Source organism: Colobus angolensis, unplaced genomic scaffold (genome assembly GCF_000951035.1).
Source record: "Colobus angolensis palliatus isolate OR3802 unplaced genomic scaffold, Cang.pa_1.0 Scaffold67, whole genome shotgun sequence".
Classification (NCBI taxonomy): domain Eukaryota; kingdom Metazoa; phylum Chordata; class Mammalia; order Primates; family Cercopithecidae; genus Colobus; species Colobus angolensis.
This window is the reverse complement of record NW_012120376.1, coordinates 7,307,941-7,318,902: the sequence shown is the minus strand read 5'-3', so window position 1 is coordinate 7,318,902 and position 10,962 is coordinate 7,307,941. Positions and strand designations below refer to the sequence as shown.

General features: G+C 48.0%; 1 protein-coding gene across 1 annotated transcript in view; it reads right to left on the bottom strand.

The window, feature by feature from the left end:
* Positions 1-208: 208 nt before the first annotated feature.
* TIMELESS (timeless circadian clock) overlaps positions 209-10,962 on the bottom strand; it is a 44,728-nt gene continuing 33,974 nt past the window's right edge. Inside the window, exons 11-27 of the mRNA XM_011926204.1 lie at positions 8,972-9,189; positions 8,633-8,736; positions 8,299-8,488; positions 7,164-7,261; positions 6,948-7,074; positions 6,638-6,839; positions 6,213-6,358; positions 5,475-5,560; positions 5,268-5,385; positions 5,096-5,178; positions 4,720-4,862; positions 4,333-4,504; positions 4,183-4,251; positions 3,944-4,062; positions 1,223-1,445; positions 993-1,094; positions 209-871 (exon numbers count right to left, since the gene is read on the bottom strand). Coding sequence (XP_011781594.1) covers positions 801-871; positions 993-1,094; positions 1,223-1,445; positions 3,944-4,062; positions 4,183-4,251; positions 4,333-4,504; positions 4,720-4,862; positions 5,096-5,178; positions 5,268-5,385; positions 5,475-5,560; positions 6,213-6,358; positions 6,638-6,839; positions 6,948-7,074; positions 7,164-7,261; positions 8,299-8,488; positions 8,633-8,736; positions 8,972-9,189 — 2,271 coding nt within the window. The 3' untranslated portion in view covers positions 209-800. The remainder of the gene's footprint in view (positions 872-992; positions 1,095-1,222; positions 1,446-3,943; positions 4,063-4,182; positions 4,252-4,332; positions 4,505-4,719; positions 4,863-5,095; positions 5,179-5,267; positions 5,386-5,474; positions 5,561-6,212; positions 6,359-6,637; positions 6,840-6,947; positions 7,075-7,163; positions 7,262-8,298; positions 8,489-8,632; positions 8,737-8,971; positions 9,190-10,962) is intronic.

Below are 10,962 nucleotides of genomic sequence, written 5' to 3'. Positions count from 1 at the left end.
TGTTGGTGGGCGCCTGTAGTCCCAGCTACTCGGGAGGCTGAGGCAGGAGAATGGCACAAACCTGGGAGGCGGAGCTTGCAGTGAGCTGAGATCCGGCCACTGCACTCCAGCCTGGGCGACAGAGCGAGACACCATCACAAAAAAAAAAAAGAGCAGAGCAGGAGAAGGGCTGGGGAACTTAGATATACCGACAAGTCAGACTGAGATCAGAACTTCTACTCTTACATGTTTAATACCAAACATGAAGCAAACACGTTCATCATCTAGAATACTATATTCCAGCCCTATCTCAAATGCAGGAATGGGGCTCTATCTGGTATCTAGAGGATGATCACAGAAAAGAAAATGAGGACAGAGGCATCTGGTATCTTCTAAAAGTGGTATAAAACCCCCACCTGTCATGTCATAAAGCTCTCTATCTGATGCTGTGGCCTGCCTCCAAGAGAAAGCCAAACGGAACAGACCAATAAGAGGGATCCAGGGTGCTTTCTCTATTTCATTCACTCCTCTTATTTGCTAAGGAGCTCTAATAATCAAAAGAAATGGTTCCTAGAAGAAAAGGAATAAATCTCCAGAGAGCTGCTGGGGCATACTGATAAAAACTGGGAGAAACAAAGACTGATAGCAGAGAAGTCCAATACTGCTGCTGAAGTTTGTCAGCCTAAATCTGTGGAAGAGCCCAAGATTGTACTGCTCTGTCCGGTAAGAGGAGTGTCTGGGTCCTGTATGACCCTTCCAACTCTGACTTAAATGTACCATCTAAAAACGTGTCTATCTCTACCCCTAGGCTTCTTAGCTCTTCAGTCATCCTCATCATCCTCAATCTGAAATCGTTTCTTCTTTTGGATTCTTGGAGCTGCCAACTCTGGTGCTGTGGGAACAACAGGGGTGAGAGAGAGAGAGAGAATATCTAAATATGTTAAGGGGTAAGGAGGTGGTAGAGTTTGTCTTCAGGATTAGAGAAGAAAAAGAAGGTCCATCCAATTCCCTACCTCTGTTTCTGCCCTCATCTTCTTCCAGTTCCTCGTCACTGTCCAGCAACTGTCGCTTCTTGGGTGCTGTCTTCAGCTGCTCTTTACCAACAGTGTCTTCCTCTGCAATGACCATAAATAACGACACAAAATGAGGAACTCAGTCCTCATATTCTCAATATACCTTTCCTGCCCTCTAGACCAACATGGCTGACACGTTAATACTCAGAAGATGGCTGTCGCACTATTACCCTCTGGGGACGCCAGGCCTTTCTTCTTGTGGGTTAGCAAGAGGGCCCTCAGGGCTTGTGCTCGGTGCTCTTTACGGTGCTCCTCATCAGAGCCTTCCTCTCCAGGGACTTCAGGCTGTAGCTCTGGCTGTAGCTTCTGTTCCTCCTCTGGTTGATTCAAAGAAGCTGCTACCCTCCGGAGCTGGGTAGGACTCAGCTTGGCTGGAATTCGCCAGAAGGTTTCCTACAGGGGCCAAGAAGTTGAAAAGGGAAAGGACCAGCCTCTTGTTCCCCAGTTTGATATTCATTGAATATATATGACCCAACATTGGTGAAGATCCACAAGGGTTGTGAACTCGACTTAATACTTATTTATCTAATATATAACCAATGCCTAGCACAGTGCCTGCTACATTAGGAGGTTCCCAGTAAGTATAGGTTTTTTTGGTTGTTCTTTTTTTTTTTAAATGAGAACGGGTCTGCCACCGTCACTCGGGCTGAAGTGCAGTGGCACAAGTATGGTCCACTGTAGTCTCGATCTCTTGGGCTCAAGCTATCCTCCCGCCTCAGCCTCTCAAGTAGCTAGGACCACAGGGGTGCCATGATGCCACCATGATGCCCAACTGCTTCATAATTTTTTGTAGAGACAGGGTCTTGCTGTGTTGCCCAGGCCAGTCTCAAACGATCCTCCCACCTCAGCCTCCCAAAGTACTGGGATTACAGGCGTGAGCCATTGTACTTGGCTATAGTTGCTAATTGAATAAATAAATAAATAAATCCTGGGGATGTAAAGGTGAATCGGGTATGATCCTTGCTCTCAAATAACTCAAATCCAATGGGAAAAATAACAAATGTGCCGTAATATCACAAGATTTTTTTTTTTTTTTTTGAAGCAGAATCTCACTCTGTCACCCAGGCTGGAGTTCCATGGCAAAGTGATAAAAGCTCACTGCAACCTCACCCTCCTGGGTTCAAGCAATTCTCCTGCCTCAGCCTCCTAAGTAGTTGGGACTACAGGCGCCTACCACCACACCAGGCTAAGTTTTGTATTTTTAGTAGAGACAGGGTTTTGCCATGTTGGCCAGGCTGGTCTTGAACTCCTGACCTCAGGTAATCTGCCTGCCTCGGCCTCCCAAAGTGCCGGGGTTACAGGCGTGAGCCACCGTACCTGGCAGATTCCACAGGATTGAGATTGCATCAGGGGAATAAACAAATCACAACTGCGAAAGTGATTATTTTTACTTCAGGGGTTGAAAGAATGACAGGGACTGCTTCTCTGACAGGGTGACAACTGAGCAGACTCTTGACTATGTAGAGGTCCATCAGTAAGACAGATGGAGTGTGTGTGTCACCTTGTGTGCACGGCTGCAGTCTTCCAATAGAGGGACTGGCATGATTAGCCATTTGGAGGCACGAAAAAGCCTACCAGGGTGACGATGATGTAAAGTTGGTGTGTGAGTGGTGTGGCTGTGAGGCTGCAAAGGTTGGCCAAGGATGGGCATGCCATTTGGAGTTTGTGGATTCTGTCCTGCAAGCAGTAAGGAATCATCAAGGGCTCTGGACAGAGGACTTGACCCTCCATATCCAGAAGTTCTGAATCTGTGGATTCAAAACACTGTAAATTGACAATATTAAAAAAAAAATTAGGCCAGGCGCGGTGGCTCAAGCCTGTAATCCCAGCACTTTGGGAGGCCGAGACGGGTGGATCACGAGGTCAGGAGTTAGAGACCATCCTGACTAGCACGGTGAAACCCCGTCTCTACTAAAAATATAAAAAACTAGCCGGGCGAGGTGGCGGGCGCCTGTAGTCCCAGCTACTCAGGAGGCTGAGGCAGGAGAATGGCGTAAACCCAGGAGGCGGAGCTTGCAGTGAGCTGAGATCCGGCCACTGCACTCCAGCCTGGGCGACAGAGCGAGACTCCGTCTCAAAAAAAAAAAAAAAAAATTAACTATAAAAAATAATATAACATTACACAATAATACACAGCCTGGGCAACATGGCATAACCCCATCTCTACAAAAAATACAAAAAGTTAGCTGGGAGTGGTGACATAGGCCTATAGTCCCAGCTGCTCAGGAGGCTGACGTGGGAGGATCACCTGAGCCTGGGAGGTTGAGGCAAAAGTGAGCCAAGACTACTGAGTCACTGCACTCCAGCCTGGGCAATGGAGTGAGACTCTGTCTGTCTGTCTCTCTGTCTGTGTGTGTGTGTGTGTGTGTGTGTGTGTGTATTTAAAATACAGTATAACAATTATTTACCTAACATTTACATTGTATAGGTATTACATGTAATCTAGAAATGACTTAAAGTATACAGGAGGATGTAACTAGGTTATTCACAAATACTACAAAAAGGGACTTGAGCATCTGTAGATTTTGGTATCTGTGGGCAGGGGTGTCCTGGAACCAATCCCCCCTCAGATTCCCGCTAAGATACTAAGGGACAACTGTAATCAAAACTATATTTTAAAAAGATAAATCTGGGGGCAGTCTGGAAGATGGATTTGGGGGAAGGGGAGATTAGAGAGAGGAAAAGAAGACTAGCAGAACGGTTGCTGCAGGAATCTTGGTCAGAGATGACAAGGCAATGAGGAGGATCGAGATGACAATGAGGATGATAAGGAAGACCACCATGACAGTGAGGAGGACCACGATGGCGACTACAGTGAGGAGGAGGAGGAGGAGATGTATTTGGACGCAGGACTAACACGCCTTGGGTGACACTATAACTGGCGTATTTACCTGCTCAGAGGCGGGGGGCCGAACCCCTAGCTTGCGCAACAGCTGCTGAAACTGTTCATTCTCCATGGCTTCCTCATTTTCCTCTGTGAGTGGCACCAATGGAACTGCCTGGGAGCAGCCTAACAGGGTCAACAGTCATATGGTGAAGATATAAGAGAAGAACTGGCCCTCCATCCCATGACCAGGCAGGTCACCAATAGCCTCCAGGGCTCTCCTAAAAGTGTCATCTGTCCACTCACCATCTTCTTCCCGATCATCTGCTGCTCGGATCAGGCAGTGCTGGAGCCACAGGAGTGGGGTAGAAAAGCCTAAGGAAGTGAGGGAAACTTACATTTGACCCTACTCCCAAGCCCTCCACCTGAGACACCTCTCCCAGCCAAAGTCCTCACCTTCCTGATGCAGGCTTTGACCAAGGTTTTCAGTTGAAAGGACTAAGCTACCGTGGACTTCTTCTGCTTCTGAGCTCCCTTCTTCATCCTCCTCGCTGTCTTCCTCAGGCAGGTTTTCCTCTTCTTCCAGATCTTCCTGGCAAAAATATTTCAGGGACTCCGCTCCGTTTGGCTGAAATTCATTGGGGGTTGGGGGAATGAAAATGAAGGCAACACAAGGAACTTAGCGGACTCTCCTGGTTCCTGACCCCTCCCCGTACCGCACCCGCTCTCTGAGAAGGACCTGGTCAGAACAGCCTCAGGCAGGAAGAATTTGGGTGGACTGCTCCTTAGGAGCATTTCAAGGGGAGCGGGCCCATGCCAGCAGAGCCAGGGTCAGACTGTTACCAAGATGGAGGATGCCAACTTTTTCCGCCGTTTCTTGTACAGCTCCCGCCGCTCAGCCACCAGCCCCAGAGCCAAGAGTTTATCCACTATTCGGGCCCGTGAGCGTTTGGCTGTGATATTCTTCATGATATGACCCAGGACATCTATAAAAAGTGAGCATGTGAATACCCAAGGGCAACAGGGGAAAGAGATGAGTAAAATAAATCAGAGGTCTCTGGAAAGAGGGTAGCTCAATTCATCCAAAAATGACCCTTACAAATATAGTAAGTGAACAGAAGGGATGGGAGAATCTTTCCTTGGGAATAAAAGGCAGCCCCAAAAGAAATGGATAGCTTGGCTTTCATCTCAAAGGTCCCCTGAGTACCACCTCACTCACCATCCGAGTCCCGGAATTCCTCAAAAAGCCGCTGCAGCTCCAACTCCTGATCCCCCGTCCATAGTACAATATGGGTTCCTTTCCTGATTAGGAAGGTGTCAGTGGAAGAGGAAGCCCAGGAAGTGAACACGCGTCCCTATCCCAATAGCCTCCACAGCATGCGCCTCTCTACCTTTGGAAGTCTTTGACACTGTCAGCCAGTCCCAGCTGTACCAGATGGTGGATGATCTGCTTGCGTGTTCGAGGAACAGTATTCAGGTGGGCCAAGATGGCTTCCACCACATCCTGCCCTGGTATGGGGAATGACTGAGGCAGTAAAGAAGGTCCCGCCGCTCAGGCTGCCCTCCTCACAAACTTTCCAGATCTCAAGGCCTCTCACCTTCCACGTCCTTATGGGCGAGGTACAGCTCCCGAAGATGAGCTTCTTCTTCAGGGCTCCATGTAGGCGCTCTGCGACTCGAAGACCTGAATGGTGAAAGGAGAAAGGGAGCATATAGGTTCTTGGCCCAAAAAGAGGACACCAAAGGCCTTCTCTGATCAGTTCTGAAAGGAACAGGAAGGATGAGGCAGGTAACTGAAAGAGGCCAGCCAAGAGAGGCCTACAGTGTGCCTCCTTCCCCTCACTTTCCTTCCACGTAAGAACCTAAAAGTCAAACTAAGAGATTTTCCAGGTTGGGCCAGTGGAACCCTGACCATTCTGACTCCAGGGACTGAGATTATTATGGGAAAAAGAGACTAAGTGTGAAAGGAGAGGGGCTGAGACACTAAGGGAAAGAAAACAAACATTTCTACAAATCTTCATGGTTTCCCAGCACGTTTTGGGAGAGGTCGCACACGGACTCTCTCCAGGCAACCACCCAGCTCCCAACAGTGACCACCTCTACAGAGGCTGGTAACGGAGAAGGAAACTAGATACACAGTAGACTTAGGCTCCAGTCCCTGCTCCTCTTGGATAACCTTAGGTAAAGCATTTCACCTCCTGAGCCTGTTTTCTCACCCATGGCAGGGAAAGAAACAGTGGGCTAAATGACATGCAAGCTCTTACAGCTTTGACATTCTGTGACTCTGCATCAAACTTCCCCTACCCCCACCCATCCTTTGCCAACTTCAAGCTCACCTGTCATCCAGGGAGCCATAGCCCTCAGTCATCTCTCGAACCACAGCTGTGTTCTTCCAGAACAACAGCTCCACAAAGGCTTTTTGGTTGACTGCGGCCAGTGCAAAGAATTTGCCCAGGATGTATTTGGCAAAAGTCACTAGCTCCTGTAGGAGAAGGAGGTTACTATGAGGCCTCTGGTCCAATGCAGACCCGAACCTGACCCTCTAGGTATTTTCTCTATAGCTGTTTCCAGCTGCCTCCTCCTCACTCACTCTCTTCTGTCCTTCTCCACACAGCTCCCTCAACCTGCCTGTCTACTTTCTCATTGTTTTCCCATCTCCCAGCTCTTGACACTTCTCAGCACCTTCTATCTCCTGAAGATTATTTATTTACCTGAGGGTTCCCATACCCTTCTAGACCCCCATTCCTTGTTATCCCCTCACTTTGTAGGCTCCAGCAGCAGGGTCACTGAGCAGACGATTGAAGAGGCAGAAGACTGACAGCTGAAAAAGTAGCGCTTCCATTTTGAGGTCATGGGCCAGCCGGTGCAGCATCTTCACAATGCAATGGTTAGTGTGAGCACTATTCTGCTGGTAGCTCCGCAGCAGTAGCACATAGGCTCGAATGACAGTTGAACATGCAAAGCTGCACCAAAACAAGGAGGGAGAGGATGTCAGCATAAGGAAGACATAGCTCATCCTCACAGCTGCAAAATCGCCACTCTAGGACCAACTCAGGCCTCTCAGCCCGCACCGTTTCAAGTAGTCCAGAAAATTAAATTCTTTCTCGGACACCTGGACCACTTGCAACTCCTCCTCCTCCTCCTCCTCCTCTTCCTCTTCTTCTTCCTCTGCCCCACGTTCCTCTGGGCCCTGCTGCCCTATAGACAGAGGGAGGATTACTGAGTCTCTGTTATGTTGGTGCTAGAAAAGAGCTGGAAGGAGACAGATGTGAAGGGTGGAGACTTACGGGGAAGTGGAGCAGAGAGGATTTGTTTCAGCAACTGGATCTCTTCCTCTGGAGAAATGTCTTGAGAGCCAAACACATCTCCTTCAGGCCACACCTCCCTGGAGCACAGACAGAAAAAAGGCTTTACCTAGGGGAAATCTGGCTTTAAATTTATAATTTGAAGTAGAAGAAGGAATTTAGACTTATTTCTTTTGTTGGCCAGAAAGAAAATGCAAACTGTTACCTCAAATGAAACAAAGACCCCAGGGAAAATTTTCCTCATAAGCCACAACTCAATAAAAATCAGGTAAGAACAAAATGCAAACAATCTAAATGTTTGACACCTGGTTGAACAAACGTACATATTCACACAATGGATTTTTTTTTTTTTTTGAGACGGAGTCTCGCTCTGTGGCCCAGGCTGGAGTGCTGTGGCCGGATCTCAGCTCACTGCAAGCTCCGCCTCCCGGGTTTACGCCATTCTCCTGCCTCAGCCTCCCGAGTAGCTGGGACTACAGGCGCCCGCCACCTCACCCAGCTAGATTTTTGTATTTTTTAGTAGAGACGGGGTTTCACCGTGTTAGCCAGGATGGTCTTGATCTCCTGACCTCGTGATCCACCCATCTCGGCCTCCCAAAGTGCTGGGATTACAGGCTTGAGCCACCGCGCCCGGCCCTGGCTAATTTTTGTATTTTTAGTAGAGACAGGGTTTCACCGTGTTGGCCAGGCTGGTCTTGAACCCCTGACCTCAAGTAATCTGCCCACCTTGGCCTCCCCAACTGCGGGGATTATAGGTGTGCGCCACCGTGCCCGGCTGCAACTTAAGGCTCTTTCCATCTCACTGCAATGCTTTCAAGGTATAACCAGAAAATGCTACAGCATAATTATTAAACTTTAAAATTATGAATCCCCAGGGTTTTTATACTTGGCACTTGGTAGGTGTTCAATAAATGTTTCCTGACTGAACTAAAATATTTATGGCAGATCAGAGATTATTCTAATGAGAGAAGGAAACTGTGGTAGACTCACACTGGCCAACACCCACAAACCTCTTGCTGTCATAGCTCAGAGCAGGTTTAACAGATGAACTTAAGCTGTACAAACTGTGAGAAGAAAGAGCCCCCTTTCCTTGACTCTCCCTCACAGCTCTTTCTACGTCGTGGGGCTGCCCAGTACCTGCACCACCAGGTTCCCACGGCTCTGACAGAACCGCTCCAACATTTTGAGGAAGAGGTGGGTGGTCTCCACCAAGTCACGAAGGAAAGAGCGGGGCTGGCATCTCTCATCAAACTTTCGAAAAAGTGTCAGGAATAGTTCTCGGTACTCCATCACATAGAAAATATTGTCTAGGAATGGGGAAGAGAAAGGGATGGAAGGGTTATTCTGGAAAGCCTGGAAAAGGAGAGATGGATGAAGCTGGGACTGGGAAGAATGAGATTCTCATCATGAGATGGGTCAGGCTGGGATCAGGGACCAGGCCAGGGCCTCACTCTTGATGATGCGGCTGCTCTCCCTCACAGTCTCATCTGGGGATAAGTCCATCTCATTCACTGTTGCCAGCAGCTCCTGATAGGCCTTCAGAGCTAAGTGCATCCTGAGAGTTGAGGGGAAAAGGTGAAATGGAGGACAACTTAGGACAATGGCCCAAGGAAACAGCAACCTCCCACGGCCAAAAAAGAAAAAAAAATGTGCCACCCAAACCAAATTTCCCAGCCAGTCCTTGCTCTCCAGACTGACCACCTGAACCCTGAATCAGGGAAAAAGCACTAGCCAGAATTCAAGCATTCAGATCCCTAGCTCACTCTAACTCCAGTAACCATCCCACTCACCGGCGTGCCCAGGAGGCAGCTTCCTTGCGGTCAGTCAGCATCATCTCGTAGTAGTTAGTGAGGTTCTGCTCAATGAAGTGGAAGGTGCGGACACTGAGGGTCTCAGAAACCAGGCCTGGCCGGAAGGAGGCAGCTCGGTTGAAGGCCATGAAGAAAGCCAAGGCCCACATATAATAGGTCTCATCATGCTGCTGAGCTTTCTCCCGAAGCAGGTGATCCTAACATTTAAAAAAGAAAAAAAAAAAGATCACCGTGACTTCATGGCTTCCAACTTCTTCCTTCCTGTCCTATGATGATGGAATGGATGCTAGACACCATTGTCATAATTTTTTTTTTTTTTTGAGACGGAGTCTTACTCTATTGCCCAGGCTGGAGTGCAATGGCATGATCTCGGCTCACTGCAACTTCCAGCTCCCAGGTTCAAGTGATTCTCCTGCCTCAGCCTCCCAAGTAGCTGGGACTACAGGCAACCGGCACCATGCCCAGCTAATTTTTTGTATTTTCAGTAGAGACGGGGTTTCACCATGTTAGCCAGGATGGTCTCGATCTCCTGACCTCATGATCCGCCCGCCTTGGCCTCCCAAAGTGTGTGAGCCACCATGCCCGGCCCACACAATGGTGTTTTAAAGCCATTAACAATTACAGAAACATATCTGATGAGAAATAATGCTCACAATATACTGAGAAGTGAAAAATTACTATAAATCAGCATGTACAGTATTTCATTTTTGTAAAACAAGGTATATATGACATTTTTACATGTAACGGAGGAAAAAAACCTCTGTATGGTTACTCATCAAAATGTTAATGATGCTGATCTTTGGCTAGTAGAATTAAAGTAAGTCTTCCCTTAATGTCTTCAATAGGTTCTTGGATACTGCCACTTTAAGTGAAACAATGTATAGCAAAATCAGTTTTTTTTCTCTTAATATTATAAGAAACCTGTTGTAGGTCATTTCACTCAAAGTCGCAATTACCAAGGATTTATTGACAATGTCAAGGGAGGATTTGCTTTATCTTTATTTTTTTCTCAATTAGCTATGCTTTTTAAATGCTTTTCGAAAACAAAAAAACCCAACAAACCAATCAAAACGCCCCAGGAGTCAGTCGGTATAGAGTCCCAGAGCCTTGATGAGATGACTCTCTTTTGAAGACTGAGAACCCTGTACCACAGTGATGGCCTCCTCCTTTCCCCAAAGCCCAAGGGGATAAGCAGCAGGGTTCTTACCGGGCAGACCTCAGGAGAGTCAGGGCCTGTGGGGCCTGGCCAGCCAGGAGACAGTCTTGGATCCGTATCATGGCTTCTGTCCGCTGCTCCTCCACTGGCACCTCTGAGGCCGCATCAAAGGGAACCATGGAGTCTATGCTGAGCTCAGGATTCTAGAGATGGATAAAGCTATGGGAGCGGAGGGAGTGGAAAACCCAGATTGTATACCCAGAGTACTAGTCTCAAAAAATACAGAGTGTCTGTAACCACCTACCTGGGCACAGCACTGCAGCTGCTCAGCCAGGGCTGGCCACATAGCCTCCAGTTCTTCTGGGCTAGATGGGACATTACCAGAAACAGTGGCCTGGTCTAGGACCTTCTTCTTCTTCCTTCTCTTCTTTCGTTTGTTCTATGGGGAAAGAATTGTATTAGGATGTCAAGAGAGCTAAAGAGGCCTTTTCCCCATCAGTGTCTTTTCTATTACAAAACTAATTAACTGGACATTCACAGAGTGCTCATTATGTGCTATCTATTGGTAATAGAAAGCAATAGCAAACAGCATATTTCCTTCCCTTTGAGGAGCTTTTACTCTAGTGGTGGAGACAGGAAGTAGAAAGGTAATTACATTAGAGTGTGGATAAGAGCTACAATGTGAGTAAGCATAAGATGCCATGGCGCCGGGCGCGGTGGCTCAAGCCTGTAATCCCAGCAATTTGGGAGGCCGAGACGGGCGGATCATGAGGTCAGGAGATCGAGACCATCCTGGCTAACACGGTGAAACCCC